Consider the following 23,380-nt stretch of genomic DNA (forward strand, 5'->3'; position numbering starts at 1 on the left):
TGTTTAGGCCCTCTAATTCCTCACTGATCCTCTGTCAAATTCTCCCACTATATATAGATATTTTTTACATGGGCAGGCACTCGGGTCCGCAGAACCTGGGTTTCCAGCATGGCAGGTGAGACCTCTGCCTGCTGAGCCACCGTGACCCGCCCTCCCACTATTATTTTTGAAACATCTATTACTGCCTTCAGTTTTGCCAATGTTTGCTTCATGTACTTTGGAGCTTCTTGATTGGGAGCATAAACATTGTATTTCTTCTTGGTGAATTATCTCTTTTATTAATATGTTAACATTCAAAGTTATTACTGTAAAAGCAGTTCTTGTATCTACTATCTTGTTTTTTGTTTCTCAGATCAATATATTCTTTTCTCTGTCTTTTTATTTTTTTAGTTACCCTTAGTGATACTTTTCAATTATGTCCTCCTCCAGCCCCCTCTCTCTCCAGTGTTTTTTCAATTGACAGGACTTCCTTTAGTATTTCTTGTAGGGCAGATCTCTTTTTAAATTCTCTCAGCATTTGTTTGTCTGTGAAAAGTTTAATCTCTATCTCACTTTTGAAATACAACTTAGCTGGTTAAAGAATTCTTGGCAGGAAGTCTTTCTCTTTCAGAATCTTAAATATACCATACCATTGCCTTCTCGCCTCCCGGGTCTGGTTGAATAGTCTGAAACTCAGTCTTATGTGGCTTCCCCTGTATGTGGTGAGTCACTTTTCTCTTGCCACTTTCAGGACTTTCTGCTTCTCTTCAGCATTTAAGAGTCTGATTTGTATGTGTCTTGGAATGGATCTATTTAATTTATTCTGTTTGGGGTTCTTTGGGCTTCTTTGATTTGCATATTTATGTCTTCAATAAGACATAAATGGCTTTGGTGTCCTTGTAAACTGAGGCCCAGATCTCCTGCAGGAGATGCAACTCTACTTGAAGATCTGTTGAAAGCTTTCTTGGTAGTCAGTTTGCCAGAGTGCACTTTCCACCTCTTACCAGCAGATGGAACTCTTGGGCTACCTCTGCCCCTCGGGCTCACCTCTCCCTCACTGTGAGAGCCAGCTGAGCAAGATGGAGACCGAATGCAGTTCCAGCCAAGGCTGCTGGTCTTGGTGGGTGCTGAAATCTGCCAACCCCAGGGCTGGGGGGGTGGGCAGTGTGTGGGCCCAATGGGTCTGGTGGTCACCAGGCTCCCACTTGGAATGACCTCAGCTGTGGGATTGAGTATTTCATTTGCCCCTCCTTTAATGAATCCAGAAAAGCCTGACAGTGCAGCGTGGCTGGGCTCGCTTCCTTAGCCACACTTTTCTACCTGTGCACGCCTGAGAGCTCCAGGCCTCCATGCGGAAAGGGAAGCCATAATGGGATCCAATGAGCCTCTTTCAGCAGCCAGTTGTCAGACTGGCTCCATTCTTATCTCTACCTCCTCCCAACAGGAGGGGCCCCTAGTCTGTGCCAAAAAGCTGGTGCCCACAGTGGCCTGACTTGGGGGTTGGGGGCGGGCAGCATGCACTGGCTGGAGGGTCTCTGTGTGCAAGCAAACTATGTCTCCTGGCTTCTGCATTCCCTGAGGGAGCTCCCGGCTGCAGAGCCGAGAGGTAAAATCTCCCAAGCTAGCTGTGGAGGCTGACCCCACCCCTTCAGAACCTGTTCCTTCTTGCATGCTGCTGCTTTCCCCAGGTGGAGTCATGATCAAGCACACTCACCCCATTCTCCCTGTCCCGATTTCTTCACTTTGTCGTCCAGACCTTCCTATATAATGTAGAAGACTGTCTCTGGTCACTTACACCCTGAAACTGCTGTCCTGGTCGTTTTTCTGTCACTTCACTAGTTCTCCCATGGAGCAGGGGTGAACTCAACCTTTCTTATTCCACCATCTTCCCAGAATGCTCATAACTTTTGAAAATGCAATTTTATTGAGATATATTCACGCACCAGTCTATCCAAGGTATAGAATCAGTGGCTCACAGTATCCCCACAAGTTGTGTATTCATCGCCATAATCAATTTTACATCATTTTCATTATTCAAAACAAAACAAAAATATCTCTTGTCCCTTAATCGTCCCCTATTATTGACCTCTAGCACTGGGGTGGTTACATTTGTTACTGTTGATAAAGAATATTCAAATATTACTGTTCACTATAGTCCATAGTTCACAATAAGTGTTTTCCTCATATACTACTCTATTATAAACTCCTTGTTATAGTGATATACATTTGCTAGTTTGTGAAAAAACTTTTTTATGTTTGTATTGTTGATCACAGTTATCATCCACCACAGGGTTCATTGTGTTATATAGCCCCATGTTTTAATCTCTAGTTTTCCTTCTAGTGACATATATGACTCTAAACTTCCCCTTTCAACCACACACATAAACACACATAATTCAGTGCTATTAATTACATACACCACAATGTGCTACCATCACCTCCCTCTGTATCCAGACATTTATATTCAACCTAGTTAAACATTTTGCATCTACTAAGCAACCACTCCCTATCTTCATTCTATCTCTTGGAACCCTGTATTCAAGATTTTATCTCTATGTGTTTGCATATTCTAGTTAGTTCACATTAGTGAGCTAATACTATATTTGTACTTTGGAATCTGACGTATTTCACTCAACATAGTGTCCTCAAGGTTCACCTATGTTGTTATGTGCTTCAGGTTTTCATTCCTTCTTTTTCTTTCTTTTTTTTTCATTCCTTCATACTGTTGAAATAATATTCCATTGTGTATACCACTTTTTGTTTATCCATTTGTAGGTTGATGGACACTTGGGTTGTTTCCCCTTTTTTGGCAATTGTGAATAACACTGCTATGAGCATCAGTGTGCAAATGTATGTTTGTGTCCCTACTTTCATTTATTCTGGGTATATACCTAGTAACAGGATTGCTGGATCATATGGCAGCGCTATACTTAGCTTACTGGTGAGCTGCCACACTGTCTTCCATAGCGGCTGTACTATTTACATTCCACCAGCAGTGAATAAGTTTTCCTATTTTGCCACAACCTCTCCAACACTTGTAGTTTCCTGTTTTTTCTTAATAATGACCATTCTAGTAGGTGTGAAATGACGCTCATTAAGGTTTTGATTTGCATTTCCCTAACTGTTAGTGAAGTTGAGCATCTCTTCATGTACTTTTTAGCCATTTGTATCTCCTCTTTGGAAAAATGCTTATTCATGTCTTTTGCCCATTTAAAAAATTTTTTTCCCCTTTTTATTATTGACTTACAGGATTTCTTTATATATTCTGGATATCAAACCCTTTCAGATATGTGATTTCCTCAATTGATTTTTGTGTATTGTCTTGTAAATAAAGCAGCTATTCAAGTTGTATTTTTGTGGATTCCTTAGTATTGAAAATTCAGATTCTTTAAGTCTTAATGAAGTTGTTGCTAAAGAAAATTGCTATAAACAAAGTTTTGATAAAAATAATGAAAATCTAACAGGATTGTATCCTCAATTGTTTTTCAAGAGTCTGAGTTCTCATTTAAGGAATCTGAACTGGAGGATTTCTTGTGAGGTTTACATAGAATCATTGCCAAAGGATCCACTCTCAAACAGTCTTATGTGACTCTACATCAAAGATTTACAAGTGAATACATTTATGTGTTTAAGTTAAAATGAAATGTTTAAGATAATGTAATATTTCCCACAATTCCCTGCTTTAACTGCCACTGTTTTTCTCAACCAATCTTCAGTCCCAGTTGTCTGAGCTAAGAAGGTGTTTACCATTCTAGAATTTTATAGTAAGAAAAAAGTAAATTATAGCCTAAAGTAGTGGTTGTCAAACTTTGCTAAGCATCAGAATCACTTCAGTAGTAGTGAAATGAAACTTCAGACAATGGAGAGGCACCTTCAGCCTGGAATTCTTAAAAAATTTTTTTTAACAAGCTCCCCGTTTGAGAACCACTGTCCAGAGTATTATTTGTGCAGATTTATACCTATGGTATTAAACAGCAGCTATTCAAGATGACCATTTGGATGTGAGAAGAAAACATTGGGTCCAAGGCTGAGGGAGTGGGATGGAAATGAGCAGGTCCTGCCCACCTCCTCTCCTCTTCATTGGAACCAGTGCTGCCACCACTACTTGCTTCCCAGCAAGCTGGAGTCTCCATGCCACTCCCTCGGTCCCCTGCCGTTCGGAGCCAGGATGCACTGCTTATGCAGTAGGTCCTCAGCAGCTGTCACTACATTTCCCAGTGAGGAAAGAGATAATGCAATCTGAATATGTTTTCACATTGAACTTGCCCATTGATTTTACTTGGATTTCTACATGCAGAGAACAACAGGATTACCTCAGTGAGGGATAAGAAACATTGCTAAAGCTCTCTTCAGTCATTGTCTATTTTTGCTGCCTCAAGGTGTGAAGATGTGGAAAAAGTCTTCGATAAATGGAAGGAATATAAAATGGGAATATCAACATATGGTGGAATTGTTCTTGATGAGATGCTTAAAAATGTGCTACTGGTTCAGGGGTACCTAGCAAAATCAAGCTGGAGATTTCCAAAAGAAGTAAATAAAGACGCTCCTAATGATTGTGCTGCTAGAGAGGTGTTTCAAGAAACTGGTTTTGATAATAAAGATTATATTTGTAAGAATGATTACATTGAACTATTTGTCGATGACAAACTTGCTAATTTGTACATCATTCCAGGAATTCCAAAAGACAAAATTTAATCCAAAAACCAGGAGGAAAATTCGGAACATTTAGTGGTTCTCTGTTGAGAAACTACCCTATCAGAAAAATGATAGGACCCCAAAATTCCAACTTGGTTTGGTTTTAACAAATTTTTTATGCCCCTTCCATTTATCAGACAATTAAGGGACTGGCTTTCTCGAAGATCTGGAGATTCCTCAGACAGGGACAATAGATTTTCCTTGGCTTGTAGCACACAAACTAAACCCACTGGAAAAATTGAACCAAATTCTGCCACAGTCAGCGGTTATTTCCTGAAGGTTCTTCAGGTGACCATTGGGTAAAGCAAAGGCAACCACTGTAGCAAAAGTTATATAAAATCATTCTGAAATGTATGACCTAAAAGCAAAGAATCAAAGCATGAGAAGAAATGGTAGAAAACAGTATTAAACTCACCTAATCAGAAGAAAAGGACAAATGGATCCACAGTCATCCAGTTAAGCAGCAAAATTCCCTTGATGAAATGTGAAAAGAAAAACTTGTGGAAGAGTGCTTTGAAAACTATTGCTTTTTTCTTTCTTTGCTTTGTATATATGTTATATTATTAAAAAAAAAAAGTTAAAAAAAGAAATGCAGGAAGGCAGTGATGTCTCTGAATAAATCATTCTCTGTGCAGAAGAAAGAGCGGAATGAAACCGCAGTTTGTACTGTAAATGCAGCTCTAACCTTTTATACAGATGTTCCTTTTCAGGGTTTGGCTAGCTGTTTTTTGTTTGTTTTGAGAGTATTCTTTCTGTGTAAGTGGATTTTATTTTGTATATTTGGTTAAGAAAATAGTGCTCAAGTCATCAGGTAGCCATGTTAATGGGCATGCTCCATCTCCCCGTTACAGTGATTGTAATAATAGTTTACTTATTGAAATTCTTAAGAGAGACTTAAAATGCACAATAATTAAATGAACGTAAGTGCTGAAATGTCAGAAGTCAAGATTGCAGGTCATCTGCTTTGGTGGCATTTTGAAGATTTCTTTACTTCTAACCACTTGGCTCTCTAATCCTCCTCTGCTTGGAGTATGGTTAGAAGGTTTTGTTTGGAGCCACATCTGCAATGTGATGTTCATGTTTAAAATGAACTCCTAGCACTTCAGTTAAGGACTAAGTCCGCAGCTTTGAGAGGGATTAGGGCAGTAAATTGAAAATGTACTTTTGAGTTGCACTGCATGCAGTTAATAAACCTGGGAGACCACTGGAGAGAGGGTAGGCGAGAGTTTAGAGGCCAGGACCCAGCAACTACTTTGGTCATATCTTTATCATCCCACCTCCAACCCTTTAGACTCATTCTTGTGAAAATTTCTTCTTTATTACAGTTATGTAAATATGTATTTAAAACTGAAATGATTAGCTTTTACATTACAGCTCAGTGCTGATGTTTAGAAACTGACATTATATTAGTTTCCAATTTGTGGTAGTAGCAGAGATTGTCAAGCTTTTAAAATTGACATGCTGATGCCTCTAGATGATGGAGTAAGAGGGGAAATTATAAGCAGTTTATCCCAGTGAAAACAAAGTCTTTCACTAGGAAGGGTCAGAACTTCAAAGTAACACATTGCTCACTTCTAGGAATGTATCCGGCTCCTTCTTGATTCTTAAATCCAAATAAGCATGATAATGTGCATTTTAAGAAGGATTTCAGCGATAATTGAAGAGACTCACCAGGACTTTAAGGAGGCTATAGTGTTTTGGCCTGCCTGTAAGCTCAGTGAAGGTATTTCTTTGCGGGAAGGGGGATTGTGTGAATTTTTCCTTCTGTCTTCAATGGCCTATGACCATTATGTGGCTGTCTGCAACCTGTGTCCTAAATGATTGGTTGTATTGAATCGTTATTATTGTTCTTTATATGAGCAGTGTGCATTTCTGCAACCCCAGGTAATCTAGCTCTTTTTCTGTAACGTATTCCTAATGTTAGTACTGTCCTGCACTGACACTCATGATGCTGAAATTATGGTATTCTTTGTCTCTGGTTTTAATGTAATGGTGTCTCTTACCACAATCTCTGTGTCCTATGGGTCCATTCTGTCTAGTATCCTGAAAATTAATTCCACTTCAGGAAAGCAGTATGTGTGTGTGTGCTCACCTGTCGTGGATTTTTTAAATCTTTTTTATGTGCGCTATCCAGGAAATATGTGCTCTGCTTGTAAACATTATAGTAGAAATCTTCATCGTGTATACGTGGCCTGTTTAATAGGGGTTCTGTTTAACCCAATGGAACTTTAAAAGAAGGCACTATTGTAAGGAATTCACTTGGTATTACTTTGCTTACCTTTTAAATGGCCTGATTTTTAAAGAAAAATTCTATTTATTAATGAAAGATTCACCCTCTTGGTGCTAAGTAGGAAAATTCACTCTTGGTGCTAAGTAGGAAAATTCACAATTTTATCAGTGCATTTAGAATTAAGTTATCTAGAATCCTGCATCCTTAATGTGACACGTTTTGTGAATCTTTCTGTGACCTTTTATTATTATTATTTTTAATGCATTATATAATTGCATTTAGAAGCATTTGCTGTTGTTCTTTTCAGAAATATGAGTGCTTTGCTTGGATCTCCTTGAGCTGTATTTATGTAATGAATGCTGTTGGTCCCAGCATTACATGCTTTTGTCAAATTGTTAAGGGAGTAAAAACTTATTTTTGCCTGGCAGGTCAATCATTTACTCTCATTTTCTATCATCTAGGAACTATTTTATTTTTAGTATTGTGGTGTGTTTTCTTTTTAATTGAGTACTTTGGTCAGTCTTTCTGGTACTTAGAGTTAAATTTTTCAGCTCTCAATGCTAGAGCAAAAGAGATTAATTACCAGAAGTATGGCGTCTGATGTGTTAAACCTCTTCAGGAACCAACTGGTTGTCTGTTTTCAATTGCAGGTAGTTTGACTATGGTTTAATGTTAATACTATTGTGCTGCTTCCTTTAACACACTGTGGAACAAACTAAGGGTATTGTTGGGATGGAGTTATGGTAATTTTAGGCTTTTAGATCTCTTGACATTTGGGGTAAAGTATGCTAAAAGATGTGAGTGATTTAACTATGCAGAATTTGTATGTTAGATGTCCTTATTTTATGTACCTCTGTACTTATTCCCTCAAACCTGCATAATAGTTTCTCAGTGTTCACTTTGAGAAAGGCAATGCTTAGAAAAGAAACTTCGTTTCCTTATTGAGAAATTTTAGGATGGTTTGAGAAAATCAAGTAATAAAGGAGTGTGCTGAATAAGTAATAAGTTACTTTTACTGTGTGCTACATTTTAAGGAGCTAGATGAGAAGTAGTGTTGGCTTCATTATATTTTTTTATCTTTGAGAGAGAAATAGATCCTTGAATTTGCCACCATTTTTTTCCCTCATGCAAAAACATTTTCTTATTTGTACATTTAATCACCCTCATTGTCCACTCTAGACATTCCTAAGTATGATTGAGGGAGAAGGGATGGGGCATGTATGAAACCAGAAGGAAAGATAGAGGATAAACACTGAGATGGTATAACCTAGGAATAATCTGAATTTGCTTTTTAAATGTTCTCACAGTATAGTGCACTGTGAATCTTTTATTTTTTAAAATTTTGTAGGTGCTTTCATGGATAACTTTTATGATTTATAAGATGTTAGACAAATTGTTTTTGTACTTAACCATTGTAATCTAAAGGGATATTGGTTACATGCTTTTCACAAATTTATGTTATGAAATAGCAAATGAGTGGTTTTAGAAGGTGAGTGCTGTTGCCCTGAGAAATGAGCATTTATAGAGTTCTAAAAACTTAATAGAACTCTTTTTACAAGGTTGAAGTTTGATTAATGGTGTTGGAAAATTAAGTTGCATTTTTTTTTTGTTAATATATAAAGACAAGTCTACTATGCTGTCAAAGGAATGTGGCAACTGCTTGCTTCTTTGAGCTTTGGAGATCCTTTTTTATCTATTAAATATCAATTAGTATAAGTAATGAAGATTTATAGTAAAATTAATTTTATGGCATGAGATTGGGATTTGCACTTTTCCTTTTAAAGCTTTATTAATTTGTATGTAATGTAAAATGAAAACTCAAATCTAAGTGAATAAACTCTTTCCACCATAGGAATTACAATAAATCACTGTGTTGTTTTCTCAAGAAAGGTTCAGGTTTGAATGCATGTGTGCATTAAAAACATTTCACTACCTGTTCCCTCACTTATCTATGTTTTTTCTCCCTAGCAGTTAACTTGAACAACAAAGAGTAAAGTCAGTTATAAAAATTACACTTTTGCCAAGTTCTATTAGTTACTATGATAACCTCTCTTGGTTTTTTAGCTTTCCTTTTGTACCAGTTGGTTCCCTGCCTGCTGAGAGATTTTGTTTTGATTGATAGAGAATTTTGCATTCACTTGTGAAAATCTATTGTGTTTCTGTATTTCTCTGACACAGTGTTTTCCTTATATATTAATCAGAGTTATAGTAAGATCAGATATGTTAACATTTTTATGACTGAAAAGAAATAAATGTTACCTAGTTAAAAAAAAAAAAGAAAATACTGGACCTCTTTATTTAAGCTATATTGTTGCTTTACTTGTATTTTTGTGTTTGTCATGTAATATAACCTATTTGAATTATTTTAAACAAATATACTTTTTTTTTAGGGATAGGAAGGGCTATAAAAAACAAGTTTCTTAGACAGCAGCAAACCTCTTTTTGCTAAATAGTCAAAGTAAATTATGGTGAAAGGAGAGCAGATATACCTGATTTTGTTTTACTATAATTTAGAAGCTTGAATTTACTTTTCTACTATACCTCTAAAGATAAAGATAAATAGGAATTGTGAGCAAATACTATCCTTGATTATTGTTCATATCTCCATTATATTTTGCTAGGAACTAAATAAATAAAATGGAAAAATTCAGCTAATCTTATAAATTAACATCCTTAGATTTGCTTGCTTTAAATGTGAAACATTTGTTTTTATGTGCAAAATATTGAGATCTCCTTTTTTCCTCCTGAATTAGGTTGCTTTTTATTGTAGTCACTTAAATACATCTTTATAACCTATTGAGAAATAAAGTTGCATGTAATAATTCGTTTAATCTCTTTTTGAAAATAACTAAGCAGTATTTTGATAATATGTTATAGTGAGCTATAAATGAAGTTAGAAAATGTATCATGTTGATTTAAATGTTTTCTTTTTTATAACATACTTTTATAACTGATACTGCATTAGGATAAAACCTTAAATGTGATATATGTGTTTCTTTTCTTATTGTTTTTAATCTTATCATGATTAGTGAGTCAATCATTTATTTTCTAGATTGATGACATCGTAAAAGCTGTTGGTAACTGCAGCTATAACCAACTGGTGGAGAAGATCATCTCTTGTAAGCAGTCAGACAATAGTGAGCTGGTTAGTGAAGGTAGGTGAGTGCTGCTATTACCTGACTCTCTTATTCTTGGCAAAATAACTTGTCTGAAATGATACTTCTAAAGAGTACAACTGATGCTACTTTAGGAATTAAAAGAAGTAATCATTCAAAAAGGTGATGACGGCAGGTTTTCCTAGAACTTTCATCTCATTTGTAAAATCAGGCCTGGATTCTAATGTAAATCTTCAGAATCATTTACTCACTTGTTATGGTCATTTACCTAGGGCTAGCTGATTAATTACTCTTTTTTTAAAAGGATCTTATTATTTGGGAGTACTGAGCAAATTTTATAATTCATCCTGAACACTTTAGTTGAGTGAAATGAGTATTATGGTGCTCCAATATTCTGTCTTAATAGAGGTGTATCTTACATTTCAGTACAATATTGTGTATTAAGGCCACATTCTGGGTCAGAGTATACCTGTCATCAATTTTCCTAATCCTTGCCTAAATGAAAGTCCTAAATGCATCATCACAAAAGTAGTTTCATATTTTTCAGCTGTGCTCCAATCAGTGATGGGAAAAGGGTGTTTGAAAACAGAATGCTGTCTGGAGCCATAATGCCTTCTCTTGCCCACTTCACATTTTCATAATACAAACCTAAACCCTAAGGCTGCGCTTCCCTTTTGTTTGAAGGTCAAAGAAAAGATAGAGAAGTCATTAGGAGCAGGAAATGAATTACATCATGCTTTAAGACACGCAATTATTTTACATGAGGTATAATAAAAGTTAATTACTGTTTCTACATTTTAAACAATTAAAACTAAGTGATACAGGAGTATCTAAAAGAAGACAGCACATGAATTCCATACTTGATTGATTAACCAGGCCCAACTTTATTAGTATACCAGGGTTGCTGTAACACAGTACCACAAACTTGCTGGCTTACAACAATAGAAATATAGTCTTTTAGAGTTCTGAAGGCCGAAAGTCCGAAATTAATTTATTGGTAGGGCCATTCTCCCTTTAAAACCTGGAGGGCAGAATTCTTCTTTGCCTCTTCTTAGCTTTTAGTTTACTGGTGTACCTTTACTTGCAGCTATAATAACTCAGTCTCTGCCTTGTTGTCATATGACATTATCTCCTCATATCTGTCTGTGTCTAAATTTCCCTCTTTTATGGATACTAGTCATATTAGGGACCACTAGTTACATCTTCAAAGACCCTATTTCCAAATAAGGTCATATTCGGAAATACTTGAGGTCAGTACTTCAGCATACTCTTTGTGGGGCTTAGTTCAACCTATGACACCAACTAATTATAACTTTGATTCCCTAGGATAATGAAAACCCATAATTAATTTATGTAGTATTGATAATGTGGGAAGAATGTTTTAGAAAAAGCAAGAACAATTAACCTATTTAGAGGTATTGAATTTTCAGGTAGTATAAACAGGCATATTTATTAATTCCTTGATATATAAATTCTATAGTGTTGATATTCTACATATCAGATTTCCATATCAAGAAATAATTATATATGGAACTTAGTACAATTAAAAAACTAAACTAGTTTTTTGCTCTTTTGTAACTACAAAGTGTAGACTGCTTGAGATGGTTATTCAATCCCAGTGGTACTGGTATAAAGCACTAAGAAATCATTTAGGAAAGAAAACAGACATTTTTACTTCCCTTATAGCAATTAGCTTTCCTCAGTCATTTTCCCCGTCATCTCCTCTTGGGTGAACTGAAGTAGCTGCTTTCTCTTTCTGTTTGGCCTACAACTATAACTTTCCGTTTTAAAAATCACTGAACTGTTCAAAAGTAGGTTTATTTATAATCTCTCTTTATTAAAATTTATTAAGCTTTGGTACTGGAGGATAATTAAATTCAAAATTTCATGTACTATCAAGGTGCACGATATAAGAAATCCTTTTACTAACATTCCTTTTTCAGGAAAAAACCTGCTATTTAGCTAATAGGTTGAATAGAATTAGGTCTTCTTTCAACTTCTTTCAGATAAAGTTAATTTCTTTTGTAAATGTAAGTACAGAAATTTTACTTGTACTTAGAGTTCATATTATTTGCTACTTTCTTAGGGTGTTGGTATATATTAAGCTTTTGTAGTCTGTTTGGAATGATGGATTGTGGCAGAGTAGCAGAACTCAACAAGGAAAGTAATAGCATAGTACCAAATACCAGACTTCACCAGAACTGGTCATTTAATTCCAGATGCTCTCTCATATGTTCCTGTAAAAATAATTCCAGGATATTTATTCATTTATTCAGTTATTCAAATATGAGCTTCTATTTGTGCCATATACAGTGATAATTATAGTTTGTATTCATATTATTTTTTTATTAAGATTAGTGGTTTTCTTTTCTTTCTACAACTTTTATTTTGGAAAATCTTGAACCTTTAGAAAAGTTGGAAAAATATCACAATGGACATTTTATGTGCTCTTCACCTAAATTCTCCAATTAACATATTGTACAATTGATTTTTTTCTATTCCTGTATAAACGCACAAACACATTCACACATACTTTTTATCCTAAGTCATGTGAAATTAGTGGCAAATATCATAGCACTTCACCCATATATGCTTCAGCATATACCTCCTAGGAAAAAGACATGCTCCTATATTATTACAGTACAATTATCTCAGGAAATTTAGCTTTGAAACAATACTATTATCTAATACTGTTAACATTAAGAACTCCCCAGTTGTCCTAATAATGTCCTTTATAGCTTTTAATTTTTTTCAATCTACGTTCCAGTCAAGAATCATTTAATTGTCATTTCTCTTTAGTCTCTTGTAACCTAGAATAGATCCTTAACTTTCTCTTTGGTCTTTTATAACATTGACTTTTTTTTTTTAATTGCCCAGGCTAGTAGTTGTCCCTCAATTTGGATTTGTCTTATGGTTTCCTCATGGGTATATTCAGGTTATATATTTTTTTTGGCAGGAATACTTCATAGGTGATATTGTGTCCTTCCCAGTGCCTCAAACCAGGGTGTACATGATGTCTTGTCCTATTATTGGTGATGTTCAAATTTGGTTAAGGTGGTGTCTGCCATATTCTTTTTACTGTAAAGATACCTTTCACCCTTTGTCATTAATAAGTAATCTGCAATGTTGTGCTTTTAGCTATGTAAATATTTTGTTCCCTAATAACTTTTCACCCAGTAGATATGGCATAGATTTATGTGTGTGTATATATATATATATATATATATATATATATATATTTGCATGGGTAGGCACCGGGAATCGAACCTGGGTCTCTCGCATGGCAGGTGAGAACTCTGCCTGCTGAGCCACTGTGGCCTGCCCGACATCCATTGATTTTTGTCTCAATTGACTATTACAGTGGTGGCTATACTATTTCTATTATTCCTTGTACATTTATTAATTGTCATTTTTCTATTTAAAAAAAATTTCCCTTCTCCTCCCCTTCCCCCATTAAAAATTTTTTTATCAGTATAAATTAATGGATTCTTTTTTTATTCAATGTGTTACATTTCATCATCATCATTCTTTTTTTTTGCTCCAATTGTCCCAAATTTGGTGAGTAGGATGCTCTCAAGGTAACTCCCATATTCTTTTGCATTGTCCTCATCCTTCCTTGAGCACTTCCTTACTTTCTGGTACAATAAGATGTTCTGGGCTCCATGTTGTATCTCTGGAATCAAATTATATGAGCATCTATATTTTCAAATAAAATCTGGGCATATGTCCTATTAAAAGATTGTTTTGCCCTGTAACCTTGAGAAGAAAATATTAATATAGTGTATTTGATTACTGAAACTTGAAAGGAGATGAAATTTAAAAGAAAAACGTGAGAGAGTTAAGTTTTGGGCTATGCTTAAATGTGAAGGCAATCTCAGGGAGGGTCACATCTAGGCATAAGCCAAGTTTCTTTATCTTGTTTCCTCTTTCTAGGACCCCTCTTGCTTAACTTCCCCTCCTTTAAGGCACTGAGTGCTTTCATGCTCTCTAATAAGTATTTAGTAATAGCGGAAAATAATCTGGTAAACTAATTTATTATTGAATTTCTGAAACTAAGAAATATTTGCAAACACACTAATGTCAGGAAATTTTTCAATTTCAGTTTATTTTCAGTAATCTTATTTTAGTATTATCATTATATTCATTTTTTTACCTTTAATATCATCAATAACAGTTATCTGCAACAATAAAATTGAAATTCGTTTACTCTGAATGTTGGATTTGAAACAATGGGCTATTGGAAGCAATGCAGATAAACCCATGTAACAGTTGTTTAGCAGAATTTGTTCATTTAGTTGGGACAGTTGAAACTTGATTAACTTTGAACAGTTTACTAAAATCATAGGAGTGTCACTGTTTAAGGGATAACAGAAGAATTAGGAAACATTGTTCTCTGTAAGCCTTAAATAGGATATGCTTTTAAGTTTGGGAAGAACTATAATTAAATAGGCATTTATAATAATCATCTACACCAAATATTTTAACTTATTACCAGTAATTGTGCTAGGTTCCTGTCTTTACCTTGCCACTAGTTATTTATTTCTTTGGGCAGTTCACTGCCACACGTCACTCCTGGGTTCCATTTTTTTTTGCCACTCTAGTTTTGTGTCCTTGGACAATTCACTAATTTTCACCAAACCCGTGTCCTGTTCTGTAAAAAGAAGTAGCTAAGAAAGACCTTCTAGTGTTAAAATTTTGAATTTCACACTAACATGAACGTTAGCTATGTTATATCTCACTGAGCTTTTTTATTTTTTTCAAGGGTACTTGTAAAGAGGATTGTTTTGAGTGTGTTAGAAGGGTGGGAGAAGCATTTAGAAACATCTTCCTTAACGAAATATTTCGTAACAAATATTTCAGACAGAAGTGGTATTATTATTACTCCACATAAGCATAATACCTACTTTTCAAATTCTGTATAATGATAACTTAATACCTAGCAAAGTACTGATAATAAAGGCAGGAGGAGAGGGAGGGAAGCAGACTCTTATTTCTAAATGTATAAACCCAAGAAACTGCAAGTGTGCTCTAAATGCCCTTTGGCTCTAGTCTTCTTGCTACTCTTTGCACTTTCCTTCCCACATTAACTAAATCCTTGAAATAGTGGGATGCACAGGTAACTTTTTGCAACCATCTTGCTGCTCGAAGTGTTGTAGCTTTACACTAAGGTGGAGGGATTGAGAGGAAGTAGAATAAATCTATACTATCCTGCTTCCTTTGACACTCATTTGTTTTACTAAATTTTTTTCAATTTCTTACTGAGGTATCAGTTTCTTAGCACAGATTCACCTTTGCTCCCTCTGTCTTTACCTTCTAGCTCACAATAAAACTTTTTTAGAGCATTTCCTTCCTCCTTATTGCTTCTGAAACATTTCTTTACTAAAATAACAGAGCAAACCGAGATAGGTAGAAAAGAAGAGAAATACAGGCTTATATTTTTTGTATATTAAATTAAATCCATAAGACTTCTATGTATTTCATTATGTTTTGAAAACAAAATAGATAATTTCTATTTCTGAATTTGATTTATCTACATAATGAGTATCATGTTAGAGGAGATGAAGATAAAAATGGCATCAGTTATATTCTGTTGCCTGTTCAGTCAGTCTCACACCTATTTTTAGACATAAGGCAAGAATTTAGCAGCTTAAGACTTAAGAATCTGGGATCTTTTGTTAAAACCTTAAGCAACTAAATTTGTTAAAGCAACATTTAATTTCTCAACACCTAACCATTGGGGAAGTAGCTGTTGACATACATCTTTCTCTCCTACCCACTTTTAAAAAATTGTTAAATCCTGCCTTCTTATTTGTTTTATCGGGTTTTAGTTTTATTGTCTGTATCTTTCATTGAGAGGGGTCTGAAATTCTTTTCAGAAATAGGTTGAGTATAATAAATACATTTATTGATTAAAAGCAATCTCATATAACCATTTTTATAGGATGGAAATGTCTCTAGACATACCTTCCATAGCAGAATTGGAAAAAAGAATCTCCAATTTGAGACCATCATATTGTATTAGGAAAAGTCTTATTGATTGGCCTTTCACCATACTTGGAACACAATGTAATAAAGAATAACTTTTTAAATATGAAATTATTCTTCTATCTAATGTTATGCATTGGTTCCATAGGCTTTGTAGCTGAGCAGTTTCTAAATAACACAGCCACTCAACTGACATACCATGGATTATGTGAACTAACTTCAACGGTTCAGGAAGGAGAACTTTGTGTGTTCTTTCGGAATAATCATTTTAGCACCATGACCAAATACAAGGTATGATATAGAAACAGCCATTTAATTTGTTATTCTAAATTAAAGGAGATTGATTTAGAGATGTCTTATGATATGCTTCAGAAGAAAAGATTTTAGCATAAAATTCCTTAACCAATCAAAAATGTGATGGTAATTATGAAGTACTTCTTTAAGATAGAATGGATTATTAATTTAAATGTCCTCAAATCAGCTTTTTGTTTTAAGTCTCAACTCCTTTTTCATAGATTACATCATTAAGAAATTATTATTTCCTTTGTAAGAAAAAAGAAGGAAATACTCTAGAGATAGAAATAGGATGACTTCTAATGATAGATGTTTATAGTTAAGGCCTAAAGAAGGTAAGAAGAATCGAGATTGCTTTTGTCATAGTGTTTGCTATTAAAGTTATCACTGTGCCCTTAAATATTTCTTATACTGCCATTTATGACTTTGCCCAAAAAGTCTTACTGATTCATCCCTTTTGTTGTCTGTTGCATCTTCCATTTTTATAACTGCCACCTTGTTCAGGGCTTTATCTTCTTATACCTAGACTTCTACAGAGGAACACTGCTATGATCATGTATACAGCATGAATGTTCAGTAACAGCCAGTACCTATAGGATAAGAATGCAAGATACTTCTTACTATTCCCCTTTACCAACCTTTTTCTCCAGCTGAAATGGCCTGTTTGTTCATTGATAATCCACAAACTTGTACACACTTTATGCTTTCTCATTTCTGTATTTTTACTGATATTTCTTACTCCATAATCTCTATTTGAAAAGACCCCTTCATCTTTTCTGCCTATCCACATTTCACCCATCCTTTAAGAAACGTTTCAAATAACTCCTCAGTAAGACCAATCTTTCTCTCCTTAAACCAGTGTTTTCTTTTTTGCATGGGCAGGCACCAGGAATCAAACCCGGGTCTCTGGCACAGCAGGCGAGAACTCTGCCACTGAGCCACTGTGGCCCACCCAAACCAGTGTCTCTTAACCCAGTTGTATACTAGAACTACCTAGGGAGCTTTAAAAAATATCCCAATGTGCAGAACTCAAGTTAGAATCTCTAGAGGGTGGGACCTGTGCATCAATATACTTTAAATGCTCCCTAGGTAATTCTACTGTACAGCCAAGGCTGAGGACCACTGCTCTCAAATGCTTCTGTTATTGGCCACGACATCCTTATTTGGCCCTCTTATTAGTACCTAGTTACCAGTTTTCTTTCCACGTAACTATGTTTTATTCTCTAAATGAAAGTAAGCTCATTAAAGTTTCCTTCAACATTCTACTCCATGGATTGGCACAAAGTAGTATAAAATTATGGTTTGCTTATATAAGGATACCCAAAGCCCTGGCTCTTATACTCCAGTCTTAGTTATAGCAAGAGTTTATTTTGTTTTGGTTTGGTTTGCTTAAGCTGCTAGAATGCCATATACTAGAAATGAGTTGGCTTTTACAATGGAAATTTGTTAACTTACAATTTACAGTTCTTAGGTAGTGTAAATGTCCCAATTAAGGCATCAACAGGATGATACCTGGACACTGAAGAAAAGCTGCTGGCATCTGGGATACCTGTGTCACATGGGAAAGCACATGGCTGGCATCTGCTGGTCCTTTGCTCCCAAGTTCCATTGCTTTTAGCTTCTATTTCAGTGGCTCTCTCAGCACCTCTAGGGGCTTTTCTCTAAGCTTCTCTGGGTGTTTCTCTATGAGCTTCTGTCTTTTATCCTCATAAAGGACTCCAAAAAAAGACTAAGAGCCACCTTGAATTGGATGTGTCACATCTCAGTTGAAACAACCTAATCAAAAGGTCCATACCACAAGAATGGATTAAAAGTGCATGGCCAGTGTGGGCCACAGTGGCTCATCAGGCATCGTTCTCATCTGCCATGCCAGAGACCCAGGTTCGATTGCTGGTGCCTACCCATGTAAAAAAAATAAATAAATAAATGCATGGCCTTTTCTAGGGTTCATAACAGTTTCAAACCAGCAGAGTTTTGCTCACTCATTTTAGCTAAGTCCTGTGTCTGAAACCAGAGTCACCAGAGCCACACTTCTCAGAAATCCAAGTACAAACACTGCCTTACCTCAGAATTATTGCTCCATAATGATTATTGCTAAAGTTTATTGCTTTGCCTGATCTCTTAAAGTATAGACTAAACATTCATTTAACATACATCTACTGAACATGTATTATGTTCTTCGAGCTTAGCTAAGTATGTTATAAGTTTAGGACTTATAACTTAATTGAGGGTGTCAGGAAAGACTTCCTTAAGAAGATTTATTTTTAAACTGAGACCTGAAAAATGAGTCTTCTAGGAGTTAATCAATAAGCCAAAAAAAAAAAAAAAAAAAAGCTAACTAAGCAGATGGAACATCATGTGCAAAGTCCCTGAGGAGGGAAAGAGTTTGATTTCTTAAGGAATTGAAAGGCCTATGTGACTGAAGCGTTGCAAGCAAGAGGCATGAAGTAAGGCTAAAGAGATAGATCTTATAAAGTCTTAAGTCAATAGGAGAAATAAACCTTGGTCTCCTGGTAGCCCTGATGGTTCTTTTCGATCTTCCTGTTTGGCTCAGCAGGAGTTAAGTAGACCAATAGGAAACAGGGCCTCTACTGTCATTGGTGGTTATGAGAACTGAGCTCCACCTGCTTCCTTTTCTATTAAGGCCATGTTCCTGACCAGGGAGTCTGTTACTAGTCAGCAAGGTATTCCTAACTTTCCTATATAAAACAGTAAATGGTTGGTGAAGGAATGCCTCTCCTAGAACATCTGGCCTAAGCATGCCTCTCTCTAAGATATTTAGAGTTCAGAGAATGTGTGAATTCTGCCCTTTCCCTGCTTCTAAGTTTTTCTGAAATCTTATTTTATGACCAAATGGTGTATCATTAGTGAGATGTATTTCCCTGCCCCTCGTGCAACATTATGGTGCTTTGGACTTTGAGGCAAGAGTGGATGTGGGACATCGTTAGAAAACTATTGCCATAGACCATGTAAGAGATTATGGTGGCTTGGACTAGGATGATAAAGGAATGGAGAGTAGACAGATTCCAAATGCATTAAGGAGATATAATCAACCAGTGATGATTAGTATGTGAAAAATAACAAAGATCAACTTCCAGGTTCTGAGCATGAATAACTGGATGAATGGTGGTTCTCTTTATTGAAACACAGGACACTGAGAGAGGAGAAGAAAGATATGAAAATAGCCTTGGAATGTTAGAGCTGCTTCTTAGGCATTTCTCCAAGTGGAAATGTTGGGTAAATTTTTTGAGACTGGAATAATTTTGGTGTACAGATAGTAATTTGGGTAGATGATGAGATCTACAAGAATAATTTAGAATGAGAAGAAAAGTGGAAGATTAGAACAGATTTGAGGAGTACCTGCATATAAAGATCAAGTAGAGGAGTATGAGGTGGCAGAGACTGAAAAGAGAGATAAGAGAAAAATATCTAAAGAATATATTTTGGAAGCCAAGGGACAGTTGGCTTTCATCAGCAGTTGTCAAATGCTGGTGAAAGTATGGGTAAGGTGAGAACACTGCTAGGAGGTGGGTATGTCCATTAGCAGCATGGGTGTCATTGGTGATTTCTTGGAGAATGGTGACAGCAGAAGAAACCCAATTTGAGTTGGCTAAGTAATTATTGGGATTCAGAAAATAGAAACAGGTAACAGACAACTCTGAAACTGCTTGTCTTTGAGGGGTTGCCAACATAATGGCTCACAGCTGTAGTGGGGTGTGGAACCTAGAGAGGGTTTTTTGTTTTTGTTTTTTATTATGAGACTTGATCATGTATAAATATTGAAGCATTCGATATATAGAGAGAAAGATTGATTAAGAAGAGGAGATACTTGATATTAGAAAGCTCCTAAGAAGGTGAGAAAAGGATAGAAACTCAAATCCAAAACATAGGTGAAGGGGATTGATCTTTGATAAGAAAAGGGCCCTCTTCATTGTAAAAGAAAGGAATTGGCCATGAGCATAGCTGTAGGTAAATTTGTAGATTTAATGGCAGGAAGTAGAAAAGTCTTTTCAGTTTTCTCTGTTATGTGGGAGGCAAGATCATTCACTGAAACTATGTAGGGGTGGAAAAGTACAGTTCCAGATTTGAAGAAGGAAAGTTTGAAATAGCCTTTGCAATGCATAGGAGCAACCTCTGACTAGAAAAACTAACAACAATCACAAGACAGTGTTGAGGGCAGTAATTATTACATGCATGTGCCACTTCAGTGATTTTTCTGGAGTATTTATTCATCAGAATATAAGCATGGAGAATGTAGCTAGTTTGTTATTCTAGGGTTGAGGCTTTGTTAAGGTGAGAGTAACAAAGAGTAGAAAAGCAAAGAAGTTTAGGTAATTTGCAAGCGAATAATTGAAATGAGGGCATTGGACTATCAAAATAGATAAAGAGGGAAGAGAAGATAGAACAGGGACGATAGATAGTGAAGAAGTTAAAGAGTTAGTAGAGTAGGGATCCCAGTCCTAAAAGGAGTAGTTTAGTCAGAATACTTGAGCTAGCAAAGTGGAAGGATAGGAGCACGTCATTGAAGAATGAGGCAACCACTAAGATTTGGTTGCCCTTTTCTACCTCATTTCTCACCTCTTTTACCCGGGATCTTTGGTTTACCCTAATAATTAATATTTCTGCTCTAAATCTGACTATGATCTCCTTTATTGCCAGGTCTTTGACTTGATATTTTATATACCACATTTCTCCTAATCTGGCTTTTATGTTTTCCTGGCCCCTTTCCAGTAAATTTTGATCACTGTCCCTAATTCTAGCAAGATATAGCTACTTACTCTTGCTAAGAGCTACTCTTCATTCTAATATAAATTTGGCACCTTATGAACTGAAGTATATCCTTTTAAGCCCTGATAATAAATTAAACCTCTCAGCTGTTATATATGAGTCCTCAGCACTACTGGATTAAGGAAATATTCTGGCAGTGTTAGACCTATCATCCCAGAGAAACTTTCTCCTTAGTCCCTGCCTCCTCTACTGCATTAGCCCCCCAGACTATCCATTGACTAGAACTGGCTGAATCAACAGATATTATCCTTGAATTTCTTCTTAGATTTTATGGAGAGCATTGAGATTCATTCTACAGATTGTTTTTTTTTTTTAATTCCTCACCATTGAAAATATTTTAGAGCTCTGTTTGCATTGTTCCAGCTGTATTTTTTTTTAACACTCCAAAAAATCCTTTTTGAAGCAGTATCACAATATGTATATAATGTTTGAAGATTTCTCAGACAGTAATGCCTGTATCTGCCTACCACCCCCATCATTTATTATTTAGGCAGTGTCAAAAGTTCCTACCCCTATGAACCCTTTGGAATATCTATTAAGCTATTCTTTAAATAGTTGTTACTGGAATTAGAAGAATTTATGGCTGTTTGAGCACAAAATGTCTTGATATTATTCCCGTTGGCCAAATATACAATAGGTATCATCTACCCATACCCTCCATTGTGCTTTGGAATTGGTGGCATCTATTTAATTCATTGTGGACATGAAGATACTGTCCAGATTTATATAACTATTACTTAGAGTGAAAACAACACTATCTTCTCTAAGGTAATCCTCTTTTTAAAGAAGTGGTAGATGGAATCATCTATCCTGGTGGCCAGTCATCAGGAGCTGTGCCAGTGTTTACTATAGTGACCTCCAAACCAGAACAGTAGCACCATTTTTAAACTTCTTTTGAAAAATTCCAACCTTCAGAAAAGTAATGAGAGTAAGATGGGCCTGTTATATCCATCACCTACATTTATCAATCATTAACATTCATTTTCACCTTATTTTTCTATTTTTGTTTATACTTCAATATGTATCTCTAAAGAGCAAGAACATTTTCCTCTCAAACCACAGTACAGTTATTGCATCCAACAAAATTAGCTATAATTCTTGATATCATCTAACATCCAGTCCATATTCAGATTTTCTGTTTGTCTCCAAAACGGTTTTATGGATGGTTTGTTCAAACCAGGATAATCAAGGACTGTGCATTACGTTTGGTGGACTAACTTCATTTTTTTTTAATTAAAAAAAATTTTTTTAATCGTAACAACATACAATCACAAACATTCTTACCATATGATCATTCCATTCTTGGTATATAAACAGTAACTCACAATAGCATCACATAGTTGTACATTCATTACCACGATCACCTCTCAGAACATTTGCATCAATCCAGAAAAAGAAATAAAAAGAAAACAGGAAAAAATTCATACATACCATAACCCCTACCCCTACCCCTCACTAATCACCAGCATTTCAGTCTACTAAATTTATTTTAACATTTGTTCCCCCTATTATTCATTTATTTTTAATCCATATGTTTTACTCGTCTGTTGATAAAGTAGATAAAAGGAGCATCGGACACAAGGTTTTCACAATCACACAGTCACATTGTGAAAGCTTTATCATTATACAATCATCTTCAAGAAACATAGCTACTGGAACACACCTCTACATTTTCAGGCGGTTCCCTCCAGTTTCTCCAATATACCTTAACTAAAAAGGTGATATCTATATAATGTTTAAGAATAACCTCCAGGATAACCTCTCAGCTCTGTTTGGAATCTCTCAGCCATTGACACTTTATTTTGTCTCATTTCACTCTTCCTCCTTTTAGTTGAGAAGGTTTTCTCAGTCTCTTGATGCTGAGTCCCAGCTCATTCTAGGGACTAATTTCATTGTAGTATGATCTAAACTTTGTGTTTTCTGTGATTTTATGGGCCTTTGAGCTATTTATTTGTGCCTCATTTTAATGTTGTCAGTCCTGTATCCCATATTTCATTGTTCAATTTTTTCCAATCTTGGGAGTCTTTAGATAAGATACTGCTCTAGTCCTGTCAAAGTACCAGTGAATATATTATTTACAAGGATCAGAAACACTTTTCCTCTACATTGACCCAGTAACTGACTAGCTGATTTACAACAGATTATACAATACTTTTTTAGCTGTTGGTGTAGAACTGGAAGTCCTAAAGGAATACTTAATAAATACTAAATAAAATTTAGAGAATGAGTTCCCTCCAACTTGGTATTCATTTGCTTGATAAGGAACAGGATGGAGGATTATTCTATGAAACCT

At 35.6% G+C, this 23,380-nt stretch overlaps 1 protein-coding gene and 1 pseudogene across 2 annotated transcripts in view; both read left to right on the plus strand.

The window, feature by feature from the left end:
- The window catches only part of LOC143656181 (m7GpppN-mRNA hydrolase pseudogene), a 34,479-nt pseudogene extending 27,450 nt beyond the window's left edge, over positions 1–7,029 (plus strand). Inside the window, exon 2 of the transcript XR_013162420.1 lies at positions 8–7,029. The product of XR_013162420.1 is annotated as a m7GpppN-mRNA hydrolase pseudogene (transcript). The remainder of the gene's footprint in view (positions 1–7) is intronic.
- The window catches only part of MINDY2 (MINDY lysine 48 deubiquitinase 2), a 127,133-nt gene that overhangs the window by 75,785 nt on the left and 27,968 nt on the right, over positions 1–23,380 (plus strand). Inside the window, exons 5-6 of the mRNA XM_077128035.1 lie at positions 9,957–10,059; positions 16,154–16,296. Coding sequence (XP_076984150.1) covers positions 9,957–10,059; positions 16,154–16,296 — 246 coding nt within the window. The remainder of the gene's footprint in view (positions 1–9,956; positions 10,060–16,153; positions 16,297–23,380) is intronic.

The sequence above is a fragment of the Tamandua tetradactyla genome, chromosome 14 (genome assembly GCF_023851605.1).
Source record: "Tamandua tetradactyla isolate mTamTet1 chromosome 14, mTamTet1.pri, whole genome shotgun sequence".
In the NCBI taxonomy this organism is placed as follows: Eukaryota; Metazoa; Chordata; class Mammalia; order Pilosa; family Myrmecophagidae; genus Tamandua; species Tamandua tetradactyla.